Source organism: Oncorhynchus kisutch, unplaced genomic scaffold, assembly GCF_002021735.2.
Source record: "Oncorhynchus kisutch isolate 150728-3 unplaced genomic scaffold, Okis_V2 Okis01b-Okis20b_hom, whole genome shotgun sequence".
NCBI classification, from domain to species: domain Eukaryota; kingdom Metazoa; phylum Chordata; class Actinopteri; order Salmoniformes; family Salmonidae; genus Oncorhynchus; species Oncorhynchus kisutch.
Window position 1 is genome coordinate 4,620,392 of NW_022261978.1, and position 22,836 is coordinate 4,643,227.

At 42.0% G+C, this 22,836-nt stretch overlaps 2 protein-coding genes across 2 annotated transcripts; both read right to left on the reverse strand.

Moving 5' to 3' along the window:
* Positions 1–10,546: 10,546 nt before the first annotated feature.
* LOC116358795 (nanos homolog 1-like) lies at positions 10,547–11,527 on the reverse strand. The gene has a single exon (XM_031810982.1). The coding sequence runs from the start codon at positions 11,489–11,491 to the stop codon at positions 10,886–10,888; it is 606 nt and encodes a 201-aa protein (XP_031666842.1). The 5' UTR covers positions 11,492–11,527; the 3' UTR covers positions 10,547–10,885.
* A 9,219-nt stretch (positions 11,528–20,746) lies between these two features.
* LOC109884332 (nanos homolog 3-like) lies at positions 20,747–22,608 on the reverse strand. Its single transcript, XM_031810988.1, has one exon. The coding sequence runs from the start codon at positions 22,431–22,433 to the stop codon at positions 21,783–21,785; it is 651 nt and encodes a 216-aa protein (XP_031666848.1). The 5' UTR covers positions 22,434–22,608; the 3' UTR covers positions 20,747–21,782.
* Positions 22,609–22,836: the final 228 nt, after the last annotated feature.

A 22,836-nucleotide genomic window follows, 5' to 3' on the forward strand; every position in this document is an offset into this window, starting at 1 on the left:
CGAATAATAATAAGGCAGAACAGTTGAAACTGGAGCAGCAGCACAGTCAGGTGGAAGTTGAAACTGGAGCAGCAGCATGGCCAGGTGGACTGGGGACAGCAAGGAGTCATCATGTCAGGTAGTCCTGGGGCATGGTCCTAGGGCTCAGGTCAGTTGAAACTGGAACAGCAGCATGGCCAGGTGGACTGGGGACAGCAAGGAGTCATCATGTCAGGTAGTCCTGGGGCATGGTCCTAGGGCTCAGGTCCTCCGAGAGAGTGAAAGAAAGAGAGAAGGAGAGAATTAGAGAACGCACACTTAGATTCACACAGGACACCGAATAGGACAGGAGAAGTACTCCAGATATAACAAACTGACCCCAGCCCCCCGACACAAACTACTGCAGCATAAATACTGGAGGCTGAGACAGTATTGATTCAAGTGATTCATGTTCCATTATTAAAGTGACTAGAGTTCCATTATTAAAGTGACTAGAGTTCCATTATTAAAGTGACTAGAGTTTAAATTATTAAAGTGATTCATGTTCCATTATTAAAGTGATTCATGTTCCATTATTAAAGTGACTAGAGTTCCATTATTAAAGTGATTAGAGTTTAAATTATTAAAGTGACTAGAGTTCCATTATTAAAGTGACTAGAGTTCCATTATTAAAGTGACTAGAGTTCCATTATTAAAGTGATTCATGTTCCATTATTAAAGTGGCCAGTGATTCCATGTCTGTATATATAGTGCAGCAGCCTCTAACGTGCAGTTTAACTGGCATAAAAAAGCTACCACCCGGTGTAAGAGTATAACTTAAGGGTTATTTTCTTCTCCTCTGCCTTTCCTAATGCTGAGGACATCAGTTTGGAACAGTATGTAGTTACTGTGTTTTGTAGAATGTGCTATAAAAATAAATGACCACTAAGGCGAATCTTTGGTTATTGTTCATCTCCTCATCTCAGTCGTGTCTCTATGAAACATGTGGCTTTAATAACTAACCAGTCTAAAGATTCCCAGCATAAAGATCACCTTTACCACTAAGACCTAAAGTCCACCTGTAGACAATGCCCTATATAGTGCACTACTTTAGACCACAGTCCTATATAGTGCACTACTTTAGACCACAGCCCTGTATAGTGCACTACTTTAGACCACAGCCCTGTATAGTGCACTACTTTAGACCACAGCCCTGTATAGTGCACTACTTTAGACTACAGACCTATATAGTGCACTACTTTAGACCACAGCCCTGTATAGCCCACTGCACTGAAGATAGGAAACACTGTCACCACTGATAAATCCACCATAATTGAGAATTTCAATAAGCATTTCTCTACGGCTGGCCATGCTTTCCACCTGGCTACTCCTACCCCGGACAACAGCACTGCACCCCCAACAGCAACTCGCCCAAGCCTTCCCCATTTCTCCTTCTCCCAAATCCATTCAGCTGATGTTCTGAAAGAGCTGCAAAATCTGGACCCCTACAAATCAGCCGGGCTAGACAATCTGGACCCTTTCTTTCTAAAATTATCTGCCGAAATTGTTGCCACCCCTATTACTAGCCTGTTCAACCTCTCTTTCGTGTCGTCTGAGATTCCCAAAGATTGGAAAGCAGCTGCGGTCATCCCCCTCTTCAAAGGGGGGGACACTCTTGACCCAAACTGCTACAGACCTATATCTATCCTACCGTGCCTTTCTAAGGTCTTCGAAAGCCAAGTCAACAAACAGATTACCGACCATTTCGAATCTCACCATACCTTCTCTGCTATGCAATCCGGTTTCAGAGCTGGTCATGGGTGCACCTCAGCCACGCTCAAGGTCCTAAACGATATCTTAACCGCCATCGATAAGAAACATTACTGTGCAGCCGTATTCATTGATCTGGCCAAGGCTTTCGACTCTGTCAATCACCATATCCTCATCGGCAGACTCGACAGCCTTGGTTTCTCAAATGATTGCCTCGCCTGGTTCACCAACTACTTCTCTGATAGAGTTCAGTGTGTCAAATCGGAGGGTCTGCTGTCCGGACCTCTGGCAGTCTCTATGGGGGTGCCACAGGGTTCAATTCTTGGACCGACTCTCTTCTCTGTATACATCAATGAGGTCGCTCTTGCTGCTGGTGAGTCCCTGATCCACCTCTACGCAGACGACACCATTCTGTATACTTCCGGCCCTTCTTTGGACACTGTGTTAACAACCCTCCAGGCAAGCTTCAATGCCATACAACTCTCCTTCCGTGGCCTCCAATTGCTCTTAAATACAAGTAAAACTAAATGCATGCTCTTCAACCGATCGCTACCTGCACCTACCCGCCTGTCCAACATCACTACTCTGGACGGCTCTGACTTAGAATACGTGGACAACTACAAATACTTAGGTGTCTGGTTAGACTGTAAACTCTCCTTCCAGACCCATATCAAACATCTCCAATCCAAAGTTAAATCTAGAATTGGCTTCCTATTTCGCAACAAAGCATCCTTCACTCATGCTGCCAAACATACCCTTGTAAAACTGACCATCCTACCAATCCTCGACTTTGGCGATGTCATTTACAAAATAGCCTCCAATACCCTACTCAACAAATTGGATGCAGTCTATCACAGTGCAATCCGTTTTATCACCAAAGCCCCATATACTACCCACCATTGCGACCTGTACGCTCTCGTTGGCTGGCCCTCGCTTCATACTCGTCGCCAAACCCACTGGCTCCATGTCATCTACAAGACCCTGCTAGGTAAAGTCCCCCCTTATCTCAGCTCGCTGGTCACCATAGCATCTCCCACCTGTAGCACACGCTCCAGCAGGTATATCTCTCTAGTCACCCCCAAAACCAATTCTTTCTTTGGCCGCCTCTCCTTCCAGTTCTCTGCTGCCAATGACTGGAACGAACTACAAAAATCTCTGAAACTGGAAACACTTATCTCCCTCACTAGCTTTAAGCACCAACTGTCAGAGCAGCTCACAGATTACTGCACCTGTACATAGCCCACCTATAATTTAGCCCAAACAACTACCTCTTTCCCAACTGTATTTAATTTTAATTAATTAATTTATTTTGCTCCTTTGCACCCCATTATTTTTTATTTCTACTTTGCACATTCTTCCATTGCAAAACTACCATTCCAGTATTTTACTTGCTATATTGTATTTACTTTGCCATCATGGCCTTTTTTGCCTTTACCTCCCTTCTCACCTCATTTGCTCACATTGTATATAGACTTGTTTATACTGCATTATTGACTGTATGTTTGTTTTTACTCCATGTGTAACTCTGTGTCGTTTTATCTGTCGAACTGCTTTGCTTTATCTTGGCCAGGTCGCAATTGTAAATGAGAACTTGTTCTCAACTTGCCTACCTGGTTAAATAAAGGTAAAATAAATAAATAAATAAATAAATAAATAAATAAATAAATAGTGCACTACTTTAGACCACAGGCCTATATAGTGCACTACTTTAGACCACAGCCCTATATAGTGCACTACTTTAGACCACAGTCCTATATGGTGCACTACTTTAGACCACAGTCCTATATAGTGCACTACTTTAGACCACAGACCTATATAGTGCACTACTTCAGACCACAGCCCTATATAGTGCACTACTTTCGACCACAGCCCTATATAGTGCACTACTTTAGACCACAGTCCTATATGGTGCACTACTTTAGACCACAGTCCTATATGGTGCACTACTTTAGACCACAGGCCTATATAGTGCACTACTTTTCACCACAGCCCTATGGCCCCTGATCAAAAGTAGGGCACTATTTATGAAATACAATGCCATTTGGGACACAAACATGATGTGCAGACAGGGACCTCCGCTTTGAGGATACTCACTTTGCTTTGAAAGGCTAGTTAAGGATTATATCACCTCTACCTTACCTGACACCCTAGACCCCCTACATTTTGCATACCACCCCAATTGGTCCACAGACGATGCAATCGCCATCACACTGCACACTGCCCTATCCCATCTGGACAAGAGAAATACCTATGTAAGAATGCTGTTCATTGACTATAGCTCAGCATTCAACACCATAGTACCCTCCATGCTCATCATTAAGCTCGTGGCCCTGTGTCTGAACCCCGCCCTGAGAGCATCCTGTCGGGCTGTATCACCACCTGATTAGGCAAGTGCACTTCCCTCAACCACAAGACTCTCCAGAGGGTAGTGTTGTCTGCCCAACACATCACCAGGGGCAAACTACCTGCCCTCCAGGACACCTACAGCACCCGATGTTACAGGAAGGACAAAAAGATCATCAAGAACATCAACCACATCAACCACGGCCTGTTCACCCCGCTATCATCCAGAAGGCGAGGTCAGTACAGGTGCATCAAAGCTGGGACCGAGAGACAAAAAAATAGCTTCTATCTTAAGGCCATCAGACTGGTAAATAGCCATCACTAGTCGGCTCCCACCCGGTTACTCAACCCTGCACCTTAGAGGCTGCTGCCCCATATACATAGACTTAGAATCACTGGCCACTTCAATAATGGGCCACTAGTCACTGTAATAATGTTGACATGCTGCTTTACTCATCTCATATGTATATGCTGTATTCTATACTACAGTATTTTTTGAAAATGTCACTCCCGGCATTGTTCTAATGTGTACATATTTCTTAAGTACATTATTTTACTTCGATTTGTGTGTTTTGTTGTGAATTGTTAGATATTACTGCACTGTTGGAGCGAGGAACACAAGCATTTCGCTACACCCGCAATACCATCTGATAAATATGTGTATGGACCAATAACATATGTTAAATATGGACCAATAACATATGTTAAATATGGACCAATAACATCTGTTAAATATGTGTATGGACCAATAACATCTGCTAAATATGGACCCATAACATCTGTTAAATATGGACCAATAAAATGTGATTTATTTGATATGCAGAACAAGGCAGAAAGTTGCCTCCCCTGCAGCCGATTGTGTTGACGAGCTGGAACGCGCTCTGCATTACGTTGGGTTGAAAGTTGCCCATGTACAGCACTGATCTTGGGTCAGTTTTCCATCATTTTCTGGTCGGCTTGGGGAGAGAAAGCTGATCCTAGATAAGTTATTACACTACCATTCAAAATTTTGGGGTCATTTAGAAATGTTGCTTCTGAAAGAAAAGCACATTTTTTTGTACATTAAAATAACATCAAATTGATCAGAAATACAGTGTAGACATTGTTAATTATAGAGCATTGGTTAAAGGAGGACATTCATACTACGGAAGAGTGGAGAGGTAGACTCAAAGAACTGTATTTAATGGAAAAGATCACCCATAACATACAACTTGCAGACAGATTTAGTCTACTTGAAAAGGATTGGAACCGCTTGTTGTAAATAATATTGTGTAGACACGACTCAGTCTCAAAGCAACCAAACATATGATAATTGTATATATATATATTATTTTATTGTTTAATTAATATGACTTTAGTTTCTTAGTACTAAAGTTATCTTGTTTATTGTATAGCCTATTTGCTGGTGTCTCAGACGACCAGAACCTTAATGATAATCATCACACTTACGTCACAGACAATAATTCTACTAGTTGACTGAACGGACACAAAGCAGGATACTGAAACTCAGTCCGCAATGGTCGGGAATGCGTTTTGGGGCTGGACACACCGCGAACCAGCCCCTACTGTTGTCGATCACACATACTAATCGGAGTTATCGGAAATTCCTAGTTCCGACTGGGAAGTTTCACTTGAATAACCCTCAAAATTGGAATTACAAGTGGGAAACAGAGAAAATGTTGTTGGCAATCTATTGGTTTATTAATTGTTCCAACTTGAAAATAACTTGAACACAATCATGTCGGAGTTACGACTTCAAATTTTCTAGTGTCCCAGGAGAATATGAAGCCAGCATAATACAGCAGTCAAGTGCTAGTAGGTGCTAGGAAACGAACACTTCTGACTTGCTAACATGATTGACACCGTAATAATCGTAATGATACGGCCTTGTAAGAGCCATAAGTGTCAACCAACATAATTCATTATTTTACATTAACCTGTTTAACTTGTATTAAATGCATTATGAAGAACATTGTGTGATTTAGGCTCCACGAAATATGAAATGCGTTATGAAGAATATCGTGTACTGTTGCCTTCACGAAAAAAAGGGTCTTTCTGACTACAACAAGTGCACCAGTATCCCAAAGTATTAAACGAAATCAAGCATAGAAAACAGCAGTGGTATTAATACAAATGTTTTCCCCACGGATTAAGTCGCACATAAATTTGTGTCTTTTCTCAGAAATTCTGATCAGAATGTCTGCTCAGAAAAATCGAAAACAGTATATATAGCAATACAAACTCCATTTATAAAACGGGATGCAATAAATACAACATTAAGGTATATTCATAACGTTCAATAATGCAGAAATATAAATATAGGCTGTCGTGTTTAAAATATTGTATTTTCTCACGAATTAAGCCACAAAAAAACGCACGACATCTGCTGAAATACATTATGTAAACGCACGAATTGAATGTGAGATTGTGTTGTGAAATTGGCCTGAACCGGTTTTGAGTGACCATTTACAATTTATTTACAATCAATTTACAGAATAATAGCAAACCACTCAAGGCAATTGAGCACACATCAATTCACGGGAGACGGCCAGGGTTGGGTCACTAACCTTGATTTACAGAATGATAATGATGATTAATGGCCCATTTCAGGGTACGAGACTCATATTGTCATTGGAGCCTAAACAACAATGGTTTGATGATTGTCCATCTGTGGAGCATTCTAGAAGGACTGGGCTGATCCAGAAAGCTGGTTGTGTGTCTTGTGCTGCCCTACTTAGTTTGTTCATTTCGGAGTAAAAGATTGCCTGTTGACAACATTGAAACGGTGTCTGTTTCTTTACATCAGTGTTTCCCAACTCCAGTCCCCCAACAGCACATATTGTTGTTGAAGCCCCGGACAAACTCAGCTGATTCAACTCATTGAGGGTGGATTTTTATTTATTTATTTATTTTACCTTTATTTAACCAGGTAGGCAAGTTGAGAACACCTTTATTTAACCAGGTAGGCAAGTTGAGAACAAGTTCTCATTTACAATTGCGACCTGGCCAAGATAAAGCAAAGCAGTTCGACAGATAAAACGACACAGAGTTACACATGGAGTAAAAACAAACATACAGTCAATAATGCAGTATAAACAAGTCTATATACAATGTGAGCAAATGAGGTGAGAAGGGAGGTAAAGGCAAAAAAGGCCATGATGGCAAAGTAAATACAATATAGCAAGTAAAATACTGGAATGGTAGTTTTGCAATGGAAGAATGTGCAAAGTAGAAATAAAAAAATAATGGGGTGCAAAGGAGCAAAATAAATAAATAAATAAAAATTAAATACAGTTGGGAAAGAGGTAGTTGTTTGGGCTAAATTTTAGGTGGGCTATGTACAGGTGCAGTAATCTGTGAGCTGCTCTGACAGTTGGTGCTTAAAGCTAGTGAGGGAGATAAGTGTTTCCAGTTTCAGAGATTTTTGTAGTTCGTTCCAGTCATTGGCAGCAGAGAACTGGAAGGAGAGGCGGCCAAAGAAAGAATTGGTCTTGGGGGTGACTAGAGAGATATACCTGCTGGAGCGTGTGCTACAGGTGGGAGATGCTATGGTGACCAGCGAGCTGAGATAAGGGGGGACTTTACCTAGCAGGGTCTTGTAGATGACATGGATGATTAACTGCCACCACATCATAGTCTACAAAACTAGTCAGCCTGTTCCAAACGACTTCTAAGCTAAATATCCACTCCTAAACCCTCTTACAATTGTCCGCATACAGTATGTTAGAGACGCTAAAGGAAGTCGCCAACACAACAGCCTGAACAGTCTCTTCAGCGCGTCTCTAGCTCCGGTCCCACCCATCTCGCAACAAGTATCCTCAGGCCTGGGGTAGTGTACCAACGGCCTGGACCAGAGTTAGGGTTTTTCCGACTTGAACCAGTGGTGGAAAAAGCACCCACCTCTCATACTTGAGTAAAAGATACCTTAATATAAAATGACTCAAGTATAATTGAATGTCACCCGGTAAAATACCACTTGAGTAAAAGTCTAATAGTAAATGGTTTAAAATATACTTAAGTATCTAAAGTAAATGTAATTGCTAAGATATACTTAGGTATCAAAAGTAAAAAAGTAAAGCAAACCAGATGGCACCTTTTTGTTGTTCTTTATTAACTCACAGAAAGCCAGGAACACGACAAACATTTCGCTACAGTCGCATTAACATCTGCTACCCATGTGTATGTGACAAATACAATTTGATTTGACACTCCAATACTCAGACATCATTTACAAACGAAGCATGTGTTTAGTGAGTCGGCCAGATCAGATGCAGTTAATCAAATCAAATCAAATTTATTTATATAGCCCTTCGTACATCAGCTGATATCTCAAAGTGCTGTACAGAAACCCAGCCTAAAACCCCAAACAGCAAGCAATGCAGGTGTAGAAGCACGTAGGGATGTTCTCTTGATAAGTGTGTGAATTCACAACTGTCGTGTCCCGATAAGCATTCAAAATCTGAAGAATAGTTTTGGGTATCAGGGAAAATCTACGGAGTAAAAAGTACACCATTTTCTTTAGGAATGTAGTGAAGTAAAAACCTTCATTTGATTAGGGATGTCAATTAAGAACAAATTCGTATTTACAATGACAGCCAAACCCGGACGACGCTGGGCCAATTGTGCAATACCCTATGGGAGTCCCAATCACGACCGGTTGAGATTCGAACCAAGGTGTCTGTAGTGACGCTTCAAGCGCCTTAGACCGCTGCGCCGCTCGTAAGCCCAAGTAAAGTACAGATACCCCCAAAACTACTTAATACTTAAGTAGTACTTTCAAGTATTTCACGAAAGTACTTTATTTTAAAATAAATGATCACTAAGGTGAATCTTTGGTTATTGTACATCTCCTCATGTCAGTCGTGTCTCTATGAAACAGTGTATGATGCTTAGATTGGAGAGGAAGGCCCATCAAATGGTTGAAGCATCCAAATCATGCCACTGCAAGCGATACCAGAGCGCCAAGTCTAGGTCCAAAAGGTTCCATAACAGCTCCTACACCCGAGTCATAAGACTGCTGAACAATGAATCACGTGGCCACCCGGACTATTTACAGTCACACACCCTCCGCCCTTTGTGTTTACACTTCTGCTACTCGCTGTTTATTATCAATGCATAGACACTTCACCCCTACCTACATGTACAAATGACCTTGACTGAACCTGTACCCCCGCACATTGACTCGGTACCGGTATCCCCTGTATATAGCCTCATTTATTGTTATTGTATTCTGTTACTTTTTATTTGATTGTTTCTTTTATTTAGTAAATATTTTCTTAACTATATTTCTTAAACTGCCTATTTAGTTAAGGGCTTGTAAGTAATTAAATCACGGTAAGATCTACCTACACCTGTTGCATTTGGCGCATGTGACGAATAAAATGTGATGTAATTTGATTGGCTGTATACGACTTTAATGTTAAATCTAATCTCACTTTACAGAACCTTATGTTTAAATAGTATGTTTGTTTATTATTATACATGTCTTATATAATACTAACAATAATATCTGCATTGGCTACTCCTGTGTGTCTTAATTATCAGCGAGGTGTCCCTAAAAAGTTGTCCCTGTCTGCACATCATGTTTGTGTCCCAAATGGCATTGTATTTCCTAAATAGTGCCCTAATCTGTTTTAGACTGGTAAGTTATAAAAGTTCAAAAACAAACAAAAAGCCACACCTCTAGATCTTTAAAAAACAAGTATAACACTAAAATAGTAGCTAGCACGGCAAATTACAATGACACAAAAGTAGCTCTGCACACCACGTCATAAAACAGAAGTTGTCTTGATGTCAATAGCAATGTTCTTATAATGGTTATTTTAGGCCTGTAGACCTGCAGATGTACAGTTAGATTAGAGCATGTCGTTTTAAAGTCAGGAAAACAAGTCTCAAAACAAGACAACACTTCCGTTTTTTCCTCCCCGAAGTAGCAGGGAGAAACGTTGAGTTTTGCCCGTTGTGTTTGCAGAAGCTGCAGGACTGGCGCTCCTTCCGGTGTCTTGGAGCGGGTCGCCTTCTTTCTCTCCCTCTGGACCCGGGTGCCCACGGAGGGTCTGGAGGCTGCTGTAGGGGTCTTGGGACCCTTGCTGCTGCTCGGATGTAAAGGAGCGTCTTTACACAAGGGAACAATTTTGGAATCCAGGTTTTTTTCCCTCCCCAAAGTAGCAGGGAGAAACGTGGATATACGTCTAATTCTGCAGTGAGAGTTTGTTGATAAGGTCGGTTTATTCGTCCGACACGGTATCAGAGGTTGGGAGATTTTACAAAATCTCACACCAACATATAAATACGTAGTTAGTTTGGTCACAGACAGACAGAGACATTTACACTTTAAAGTTAAACCAGAAAACAAGTGCACGGGCATGCAAATAATGAAAAACCACACGTCATAAATACATTGAAATAAGTGAAAAAAGTTGAAAACACACGAGAAAAAGTTAATAAATAAATAAATCAAATCACACGATAAACAGGCTATGACACATTCTACAAACTAGTCAGGCTATGACACATTCTACAAACTAGTCAGGCTATGACACATTCTACAAACTAGTCAGGCTATTACACAGTCTACAAACTAGTCAGGCTATTCCAAACGACGTCTAAACTAAATATCCACACCTAAATCCTCTTACAATTGTCCGCATACAGTGCGCTAGAGACGATCAAAGAAAGTCTGCAAAACAACAGCCTGAAGTCTCTCCAGCGCTTCTCTAGCTCTGGTCCCACCCATCTCGCAACAACAAGTTGACTATGTTAGTAGGTCTAGAGGGTAGCGCAGTAACGGCCTGGACCAGAGTTAGCGCTTCTATCACTTGACATAGACAGAGTTGTAGGTGGTTTCCACCCGGGGACAGAAGCGCTTGGTGTGGGCTTGAGCCCCGGTGGCCCCGCAGAGAGGACAGACATACTGCCGCAGGTACGGGCACACCACGGCCCCATCCTGGTCCTTTAGACTGTGGGACCCAAACACAGATTCAGACTCCCCGTTGTGTTTGCAGAAGCTGCAGGACAGGCGCTCAGGTGATGGCGCTCCCTCCGGCATCTTGGAGCGGGTCGCCTTCTTTCTCTCCCTCTGAACCCGGGTCCCCACGGAGAGTCTGGACGCTGCTGTAGGAGTCGTGGGACCCTCGCTGCTGCTCGGATGTAAAGGAGCGGCTTTACGCAAGGGGACACTTTTGGAATTCAGGGGTTCCTTTTCGTGCCGTAGAGGTGGTGTCGCCACCGGTGCTATCGGTGACAGCAAGGCTCGCGACGGGAACTGTTCAAATTCCACCATGGTCGCGCATATACTGGAGTGATGACCGTCAACAGTTGACGGTTCTGATGTGAAGTTCCCTAACTTCATCTCCCGCACTGCGTCCGCTAGCTTCATGTAGTCCCGCCACGGTTGGAAACTCTTATTTTCGGACTCCATTTTCGGTAGGTGTTGGAGTTGATAACTAAACGATGCCATGGTTCAATGAATTGAGAACTAAACTGAGTGCAAGTTGGACAATACGCACGTTTTGACCTGTCCGCGTTTTGGAAAGCAGCCAATCAAATGGTGTTGTGCGGAGGCGGTGGGAGGTGACAACAGCCAATCAAATGGTTTCAAACGGACAACTGCGAAATTGGTCATTTTAGAAGATCAACTATTTGGGATACAATTTTACACCTCAACAATATTAAAAAACTTCAAATATAACTGTTTAATCTATTCTAGGGTCTAAATTGTTAGGACTTAGATTATAATTCTTAGTTATAAGAAGATGTTTTATAATAGCCTATTTTAATAAAATATCACTTAGCGGGTCGCCTTCTTTCTCTGTTAAAATTCAAAACTGCTTCGACTTCCTCGCTGTTCACTACTACCACCATTAAGTTATTGTAGCATTTCTCCTGGCTCATCGAGTCATTCCAGTAATCATTAGTATTGGTACTGCGGAGTTGGAGGGATGGGTGGAGGGAATGGGGGCGAAGGAGAGGTTGGCGGGTAATGTTTCGGAGGACGCATGGCTCTCGAACCTCGCCTCTCCGGAGTCGGTACTGGAGTTGCAGCGATGGGGTAAGACTGTAACTACCAATTGGATGTCACGAAATTGGGAAGAAAAGGGGGTAAAAAGTAAAACAAAATAAAGAATGGCCTTACTGAAGAGCTCAGTAACCTCAACTGTTATTATTTGTGGAAGATTGTTGTTTTTTATCCCCCCAGAAATTGCGGCCACCTGCAGTACCCAGTGATAACCACTGATCTAGATATACCACCTGTAGTACCCAGCGATAACCACTGATCTAGATATACCACCTGCAGTACCCAGTGATAACCACTGATCTAGATATACCACCTGCAGTACCCAGCGATAACCACTGATCTAGATATACCACCTGTAGTACCCAGCGATAACCACTGATCTAGATATACCACCTGTAGTACCCAGCGATAACCACTGATCTAGATATACCACCTGTAGTACCCAGCGATAACCACTGATCTAGATATACCACCTGCAGTACCCAGCGATAACCACTGATCTAGATATACCACCTGCAGTACCCAGCGATAACCACTGATCTAGATATACCACCTGTAGTACCCAGCGATAACCACTGATCTAGATATACCACCTGTAGTACCCAACGATAACCACTGATCTAGATATACCACCTGCAGTATCCAGCGATAACCACTGATCTAGATATACCACCTGCAGTACTCAGCGATAACCACTGATCTAGATATACCACCTGTAGTACCCAGCGATAACCACTGATCTAGATATACCACCTGCAGTACCCAGCGATAACCACTGATCTAGATATACCACCTGCAGTACCCAGTGATAACCACTGATCTAGATATACCACCTGCAGTACCCAGCGATAACCACTGATCTAGATATACCACCTGCAGTACCCACCGATAACCACTGATCTAGATATACCACCTGCAGTACCCAGTGATAACCACTGATCTAGATATACCACCTGCAGTACCCAGCGATAACCACTGATCTAGATATACCACCTGCAGTACCCAGCGATAACCACTGATCTAGATATACCACCTGCAGTACCCAGCGATAACCACTGATCTAGATATACCACCTGCAGTACCCAGCGATAACCACTGATCTAGATATACCACCTGCAGTACCCAGCGATAACCACTGATCTAGATATACCACCTGTAGTACCCAGCGATAACCACTGATCTAGATATACCACCTGTAGTACCCAGCGATAACCACTGATCTAGATATACCACCTGTAGTACCCAGTGATAACCACTGATCTAGATATACCACCTGCAGTACCCAGCGATAACCACTGATCTAGATATACCACCTGTAGTACCCAGCGATAACCACTGATCTAGATATACCACCTGTAGTACCCAGTGATAACTACTGATCTAGATATACCACCTGTAGTACCCAGCGATAAGCACTGATCTAGATATACCACCTGCAGTACCCAGCGATAACCACTGATCTAGATATACCACCTGCAGTACCCAGCGATAACCACTGATCTAGATATACCACCTGTAGTACCCAGCGATAACCACTGATCTAGATATACCACCTGCAGTACCCAGCGATAACCACTGATCTAGATATACCACCTGTAGTACCCAGCGATAACCACTGATCTAGATATACCACCTGCAGTACCCAGCGATAACCACTGATCTAGATATACCACCTGTAGTACCCAGCGATAAGCACTGATCTAGATATACCACCTGTAGTACCCAGTGATAACTACTGATCTAGATATACCACCTGTAGTACCCAGTGATAAGCACTGATCTAGATATACCACCTGCAGTACCCAGCGATAACCACTGATCTAGATATACCACCTGCAGTACCCAGCGATAACCACTGATCTAGATATACCACCTGCAGTACCCAGCGATAACCACTGATCTAGATATACCACCTGTAGTACCCAGCGATAACCACTGATCTAGATATACCACCTGCAGTACCCAGCGATAACCACTGATCTAGATATACCACCTGCAGTACCCAGCGATAACCACTGATCTAGATATACCACCTGTAGTACCCAGCGATAACCACTGATCTAGATATTAGATATACCACCTGTAGTACCCAGCGATAACCACTGATCTAGATATACCACCTGTAGTACCCAGCGATAACCACTGATCTAGATATACCACCTGTAGTACCCAGCGATAACCACTGATCTAGATATACCACCTGTAGTACCCAGCGATAACCACTGATCTAGATATACCACCTGTAGTACCCAGCGATAACCACTGATCTAGATATACCACCTGCAGTACCCAGCGATAACCACTGATCTAGATATACCACCTGCAGTACCCAGCGATAACCACTGATCTAGATATACCACCTGTAGTACCCAGCGATAACCACTGATCTAGATATACCACCTGCAGTACCCAGCGATAACCACTGATCTAGATATACCACCTGTAGTACCCAGTGATAACTACTGATCTAGATATACCACCTGTAGTACCCAGTGATAAGCACTGATCTAGATATACCACCTGCAGTACCCAGCGATAACCACTGATCTAGATATACCACCTGCAGTACCCAGCGATAACCACTGATCTAGATATACCACCTGCAGTACCCAGCGATAACCACTGATCTAGATATACCACCTGTAGTACCCAGCGATAACCACTGATCTAGATATACCACCTGCAGTACCCAGCGATAACCACTGATCTAGATATACCACCTGCAGTACCCAGCGATAACCACTGATCTAGATATACCACCTGTAGTACCCAGCGATAACCACTGATCTAGATATTAGATATACCACCTGTAGTACCCAGCGATAACCACTGATCTAGATATACCACCTGTAGTACCCAGCGATAACCACTGATCTAGATATACCACCTGTAGTACCCAGCGATAACCACTGATCTAGATATACCACCTGTAGTACCCAGCGATAACCACTGATCTAGATATACCACCTGTAGTACCCAGCGATAACCACTGATCTAGATATACCACCTGCAGTACCCAGCGATAACCACTGATCTAGATATACCACCTGCAGTACCCAGCGATAACCACTGATCTAGATATACCACCTGTAGTACCCAGCGATAACCACTGATCTAGATATACCACCTGCAGTACCCAGCGATAACCACTGATCTAGATATACCACCTGCAGTACCCAGCGATAACCACTGATCTAGATATACCACCTGTAGTACCCAACGATAACCACTGATCTAGATATACCACCTGCAGTACCCAGCGATAACCACTGATCTAGATATACCACCTGCAGTACCCAGCGATAACCACTGATCTAGATATTTCATCTGGTTTCAGTAACATTACTGGTCAGATACATTTATCCATCTTCCTAGAATCAGTACACTATTTTATAACTTTGTATTGGCTTGTTTTGAAGCCTACGATGAACCCGTATTCCCCATATAGTGCACATGTGGCCCTGGTCGAAAGTAGTGCATTATATAGGGAATGGTGCCATTCTCTGTCTCTCTCTTCCCCTTAACTAGTGAGAAAGAGGAAGAGGAGAAAGAGGAAGGGCATGAAGACGCTACAGAACTGGTCTGTGGATCAGGCGATCAGAGAACTCTCCTACCTAAAGTGAGTCTTCGTCTCTTCTCCCTCCATCCTTCTACTGCTTCACCACTTTCTCCTAGTGATGACATTTGACCTAATGAACTTTAGAAGTCAGCCTGATCCGCCCCACAGATCTCTGAGCTCTGATTGGCTAGATGGCTGTCTGCTCAGATGGACACACAGATAAAAAACTCTCCTTAGTTAACACAGGAGAGGAGGAGAACAGGGGATGAGGTTCTAATCTCTCCAAGCCCTCCTCCATCTCTTCTCTCTCTCAATTCAATGTTTCAAGTGAAATAAAAAATGAACAGTAAACATTACACAACATTTCAAAATAATAAATACATTTCAATTGTCATATGATGTCTCTATACAGTGTTGTAATGATGTGCAAATAGTTCAACTACAAAAGGGAAATTAAATTGGGGAAACACACCGAACCATCATCCCAACGCCCCCAAAGGCTCATGGGTAATAGTCTTCACATAGCGGAGGCTCACTTGAAGTTATTTTATGTTTATGTTTTGACTTGAATACTCCAGATCAGTTTGAGAACAATGATCCAAAGTATCAACCCAGATGAGAACTGAATGTTTGTCAAGTTATATGGACACAACGTTATAATAATAAAGCCGGTCTATAAATCAAATCAAGTTTTATCGTGTCACATTCACATATTTAGCAGATGTTATTGTGGGTGTAGTGAAATGCCTGTGTTCCTAGCTCCAGCACTGCAGTAGTATCTAACTATTCACAACAAAACACACAAATCTAAAAGTAAAATAATATAATTAAGAAATATATAACTATTAGGATGAGCAATGTCGGAGTGGCATTGACTAAAATACAGTAGAATAGAATACAGTAGAATAGAATACAGTAGAATAGAATACAGTAGAAAGAATACAGTAGAATAGAATACAGTAGAATATGATATGAGTAAAGCAGTATGTAAACATTATTAAAATGACTAGTGTTCCATTATTAAAGTGGCCAGTGATTCCATGTCTATGTATATAGTGCAGCAGTCTCTAAGGTACAGGGTTGAGTAACCGGGTGGTAGCTTTATTGGCATAAAAAAAGGTACCACCCGGTTTAAGGGTTATTTTCTTCTCCTCTGCCTTTCCTAATGCTGAGGACATCAGTTTGGAACAGTATGTAGTTACTGTGTTTTGTAGAATGTGTTATAAAATAAATTACCACTAAGGTGAATCTTTGGTTATTGTACATCTCCTCATCTCAGTCGTGTCTCTATGAAACATGCGGCATTAATAACTAACCAGTCTGAGATGAAGAAGACAGAAGAAACCCTCACACCGCTCTTGATAGTATCACTGCTCTTCCAGAGCTTCATCAGAGCTGTTTATAATTTGCATCCTTATTTAGACATTGCTCCGCCCACATCCGTTCAATGCATCGAATGGGGTTGGAGTACAGGGAACACAGGCGTATGTTACCAAACATAACAATGTGTATTTCATCAGTATTCTAATAAAATGTGTACTTTAAAGGTATTAAACATGACTGTAGAACCACAACGAGGACGTTAAAGGTATTAAACATGACTGTAGAACCACAACGAGGACGTTAAAGGTATTAAACATGACTGTAGAACCACAACGAGGACGTTAAAGGTATTAAACATGACTGTAGAACCACAACGAGGACGTTAAAGGTATTAAACATGACTGTAGAACCACAACGAGGACGTTAAAGGTATTAAACATGACTGTAGAACCACAACGAGGACGTGGAAGGTATTAAACATGACTGTAGAACCACAACGAGGACGTTAAAGGTATTAAACATGACTGTAGAACCACAACGAGGACGTTAAAGGTATTAAACATGACTGTAGAACCACAACGAGGACGTGGAAGGTATTAAACATGACTGTAGAACCACAACGAGGACGTTAAAGGTATTAAACATGACTGTAGAACCACAACGAGGACGTTAAAGGTATTAAACATGACTGTAGAACCACAACGAGGACGTTAAAGGTATTAAACATGACTGTAGAACCACAACGAGGACGTTAAAGGTATTAAACATGACTGTAGAACCACAACGAGGACGTTAAAGGTATTAAACATGACTGTAGAACCACAACGAGGACGTTAAAGGTATTAAACATGACTGTAGAACCACAACGAGGACGTGGAAGGTATTAAACATGACTGTAGAACCACAACGAGGACGTTAAAGGTATTAAACATGACTGTAGAACCACAACGAGGACGGTATTAAACATGACTGTAGAACCACAACGAGGACGTTAAAGGTATTAAACATGACTGTAGAACCACAACGAGGACGTGGAAGGTATTAAACATGACTGTAGAACCACAACGAGGACGTTAAAGGTATTAAACATGACTGTAGAACCACAACGAGGACGTTAAAGGTATTAAACATGACTGTAGAACCACAACGAGGACGTGGAAGGTATTAAACATGACTGTAGAACCACAACGAGGACGTTAAAGGTATTAAACATGACTGTAGAACCACAACGAGGACGTTAAAGGTATTAAACATGACTGTAGAACCACAACGAGGACGTTAAAGGTATTAAACATGACTGTAGAACCACAACGAGGACGTTAAAGGTATTAAACATGACTGTAGAACCACAACGAGGACGTTAAAGGTATTAAACATGACTGTAGAACCACAACGAGGACGTTAAAGGTATTAAACATGACTGTAGAACCACAACGAGGACGTGGAAGGTATTAAACATGACTGTAGAACCACAACGAGGACGTTAAAGGTATTAAACATGACTGTAGAACCACAACGAGGACGTGGAAGGTATTAAACATGACTGTAGAACCACAACGAGGACGTTAAAGGTATTAAACATGACTGTAGAACCACAACGAGGACGTTAAAGGTATTAAACATGACTGTAGAACCACAACGAGGACGTGGAAGGTATTAAACATGACTGTAGAACCACAACGAGGACGTTAAAGGTATTAAACATGACTGTAGAACCACAACGAGGACGTTAAAGGTATTAAACATGACTGTAGAACCACAACGAGGACGTTAAAGGTATTAAACATGACTGTAGAACCACAACGAGGACGTTAAAGGTATTAAACATGACTGTAGAACCACAACGAGGACGTTAAAGGTATTAAACATGACTGTAGAACCACAACGAGGACGTTAAAGGTATTAAACATGACTGTAGAACCACAACGAGGACGTTAAAGGTATTAAACATGACTGTAGAACCACAACGAGGACGTGGAAGGTATTAAACATGACTGTAGAACCACAACGAGGACGTTAAAGGTATTAAACATGACTGTAGAACCACAACGAGGACGTTAAAGGTATTAAACATGACTGTAGAACCACAACGAGGACGTTAAAGGTATTAAACATGACTGTAGAACCACAACGAGGACGTTAAAGGTATTAAACATGACTGTAGAACCACAACGAGGACGTTAAAGGTATTAAACATGACTGTAGAACCACAACGAGGACGTGGAAGTAAGTTTTCATAAATCGTCGGGTAGAGTGCAAGAAATAGCATCAGAGTCATTTGAAGTTTTCAACATAACATGAACAGGCATTTATTTTCTATACAGAGTTGTCAACAGGGTTCCGTTTGATTTCTCAATCCACATATCGAGGTAATGAACACGTTTAGTGTCACATTCCATAGTGAATTTGAGATTGGGGTCAGTGTCATTGAGTAATGCCATACAGACTGACAGCTCTTCTCCCGTGACCTTAAGATCTGGTGGCATAGAGAAAGTCAAGATATCAGACAGGGGAGGTGATAGAAATAATACTCTTTGTAAAAGATAAATGTTTTGGGATTTTCCCTCTCCAGACAATATTGCCTAAAGGTCTTAATAATTAAATGCATATGATGCTGTAAATGTGAACATGAGTTAATGCCTCCACTTCATATTACTCTGACGGTTTATCCTGCACAGTACGCAATGATTTATAAAAACTTACTTGACGGGTCATGTCATCGTTGTGGTTTTACAGTATCTTTTAATACTTTATATACACATTTTATTAGAATACTGATGAAATGCACATTGTTATATGTGGTAACATACGCCTGTGTTCCCTCTACTCCAATCCCATTCGATGCATTGAACGGATGTGGGCGGAGCAATGTCTAAATAAGGGTGCAAATGAAAAACATCTCTGAGCAAGGCCTCGAAGCTTAAAGCTTAATGAAGAGCAGTGGCAGGTTTATTATGTTCTCTTATTCAACTGTTACCAGGCATCTGCAACAAAGACAGCTCACATGTGCGATTGCCTTTTGAATAACTAACCAGTCTAAAGATTACCAGCATAAATATCACCTTTAACACTAAGACCTAAAGTCCACCTGTAGACAATGCCCTATATAGTGCACTACTTTAGACCACAGCCCTATATAGTGCACTACTTTAGACCATAGCCCTATATAGTGCACTACTTTAGACCACAGCCCTACATAGTGCACTACTTTAGACCACAGCCCTATATAGTGCACTACTTTAGACCATAGCCCTATATAGTGCACTACTTTAGACCACAGCCCTACATAGTGCACTACTTTAGACCACAGCCCTACATAGTGCACTACTTTAGACCACAGCCCTGTATAGTGCACTACTTTAGACCACAGCCCTGTATAGTGCACTACTTTAGACCACAGCCCTATATAGTGCACTACTTTAGACCACAGCCCTACATAGTGCACTACTTTAGACCACAACCCTGTATAGTGCACTACTTTAGACCATAGCCCTATTTAGTGCACGACTTTAGACCACAGACCTATATAGTGCACTACTTTAGACCACAGGCCTATATAGTGCACTACTTTAGACCACAGCCCTATATAGTGCACTACTTTAGACCACAGCCCTATTTAGTGCACTACTTTTCACCACAGCCCTATGGCCCCTGATCAAAAGTAGGGCACTATTTAAGAAATACAATGCCATGTGGGACACCAACATGATGTGCAGACAGGGACACCTTTTTAGGGACACCTCGCTGATAATTAAGACACACAGGAGTAGCCAATGCAGATATTATTGTTATTATTATAGAAGACATGTATCATAATAAACAAACATACTATTCAACATGGGGTAGAGCAGTTCTGTAAAGTGACAGACATTAAAGTCCTGTACAGCCAATGTAAGATGCATCGAGGTTGAAAAAAAAAAAAAAAAAGAACACTTCTAGATCTATTAAAGTAATTCAAGTATAACAGTTCTTAATAGTAGCTAGCATGGTAAATGAGAAACACAAAGTAGCTCTGCACACCACATCATAAAATAGCAGTTGTCTTGTCAATAGTCATTTTCTTATAATAGTTATTTTAGGCCTGTAGACTTGCAGATGTACAGTTAGATTAATTAGAGCATGTCGTTTTAAAGTCAGGAAAACAACACTTTCGTTTTTTCCTCCCCAAAGTAGCAGGGAGAAACGTGGAAAAACGTCGAATTCTGCAATGAGAGTTTGTTGATAAGGGCGGTTCAGTAGGCGACACATTAAGAGGTTGAGGTTTTACAAAATCTCATACCAACATGTAAAGACGTAGTTAGTTTGGTCACAGACAGACAGAGACATTTACACTTTAAAGAAAACAACTCAAACCCCAAAATGTGTAGAAAATAAATGCAAATAATCACACGTCATAAATACATAAAAATACGCGACAGGTTGAAAACAAACAAGAAAAAGTCAAGGAAATAAATAATAAAAATCACACGACTAACAGGAAATTACACATTCTACAAACTAGTCAGCCTATTACACAGTCTACAAACTAGTCAGCCTATTACACATTCTACAAACTAGTCAGCCTATTACACAGTCTACAAACTTGTCAGCCTGTTCCAAACTGCGTCTCAGCTGAATATCCACTCGTAAATCCTCTTACAATTGTCCGCATACAGTGCGCTAGAGACGCTCAAGAAAGTCTGCACAACAACAGCCTGAAGTCTCTCCAGCGCCTCTCTAGCTCTGGTCCCACCCATCTCGCAACAACAAGTTGACTATGTTAGTAGGTCTTAGAGGGTAGCGCAGTAACGGCCTGGACCAGAGCTAGCGCTTCTATGACTTGACATAGACCGAGCTGTAGGTGGTTTCGACTTGGGGACAGAAGCGCTTGGTGTGGGCTTTGGCCTTGGTGGCCCCGCAGAGAGGGCAGATATATTGCCGCAGGTACGGGCATACCACGTCCCCATCCTGGTCCTTTAGACTGTGGGACCCAAACACAGATTCAGACTCCCCGTTGTGTTTGCAGAAGCTGCAGATCTTGCGCTCAGGTGATGACACCTCCTCCGGCGTCTTAGAGCGGGTCGCCTTCATTCTCTCCTTCTGGCCCCGGGTGCCCGCGAAGGATCTGGACGCTGCTGTAGGGGGCTCGGGACCCTTGGTGCTGCTCGGACGTAAAGTAGCGTGTTTATGCAAGGGGACGATTTCGGAATCCAGGGGTTCCATTTCGTGCCATAAGGGTTGTGTCGGCACGGGTGTTATCGGGAACAGCAAGGCTCGTGGCGGAAATTCTTCAAATTCCACCATAGTCGAGCATATCCCGGAGTCATGACCCTCAACGGTTGACGGTTCTGATGTGAAGTTCCCTAACTGCATCTCCCGCACTGCGTCCGCTAGCTTCATGTAGTCCCGCCAGGGTTGGAATCTCCTGTTTTCGGACTCCATGTAACACGGTAGCTGTTGGAGTTGACAAATCATAGCGTTCATATTCCCAACAGACTAGTGTCTGACAATCAGAATGTGCCAGAATAAAGAAAGCGGTGTCTAAACTTCAATTAATTGAGAACTCGACTGAAGACAAGCTTGACAACATGCATCTTTGGGCTTTTCCGTGTTTTGGAAAGCAGCCAATCAGATGGTGTCGTGCGCCAGCAGTGCGGAGTCCGTGGCACGCGACAACAGCCAATCAAATCGTTTCAAACTGACAACAGCTAAATTGCCCATTTTAGAAGATCAACTATTTGGGATACAATTTTACACCTCAACAATATTAAAAACTTCAAATATAACTGTTTAATCTATTCTAGGGTCTAAATTGATAGGATTTAGATTATAATTCTTAGTTATAAGAAGATGTTTTATAATAGCCTATTTTAATAAAATATCACTT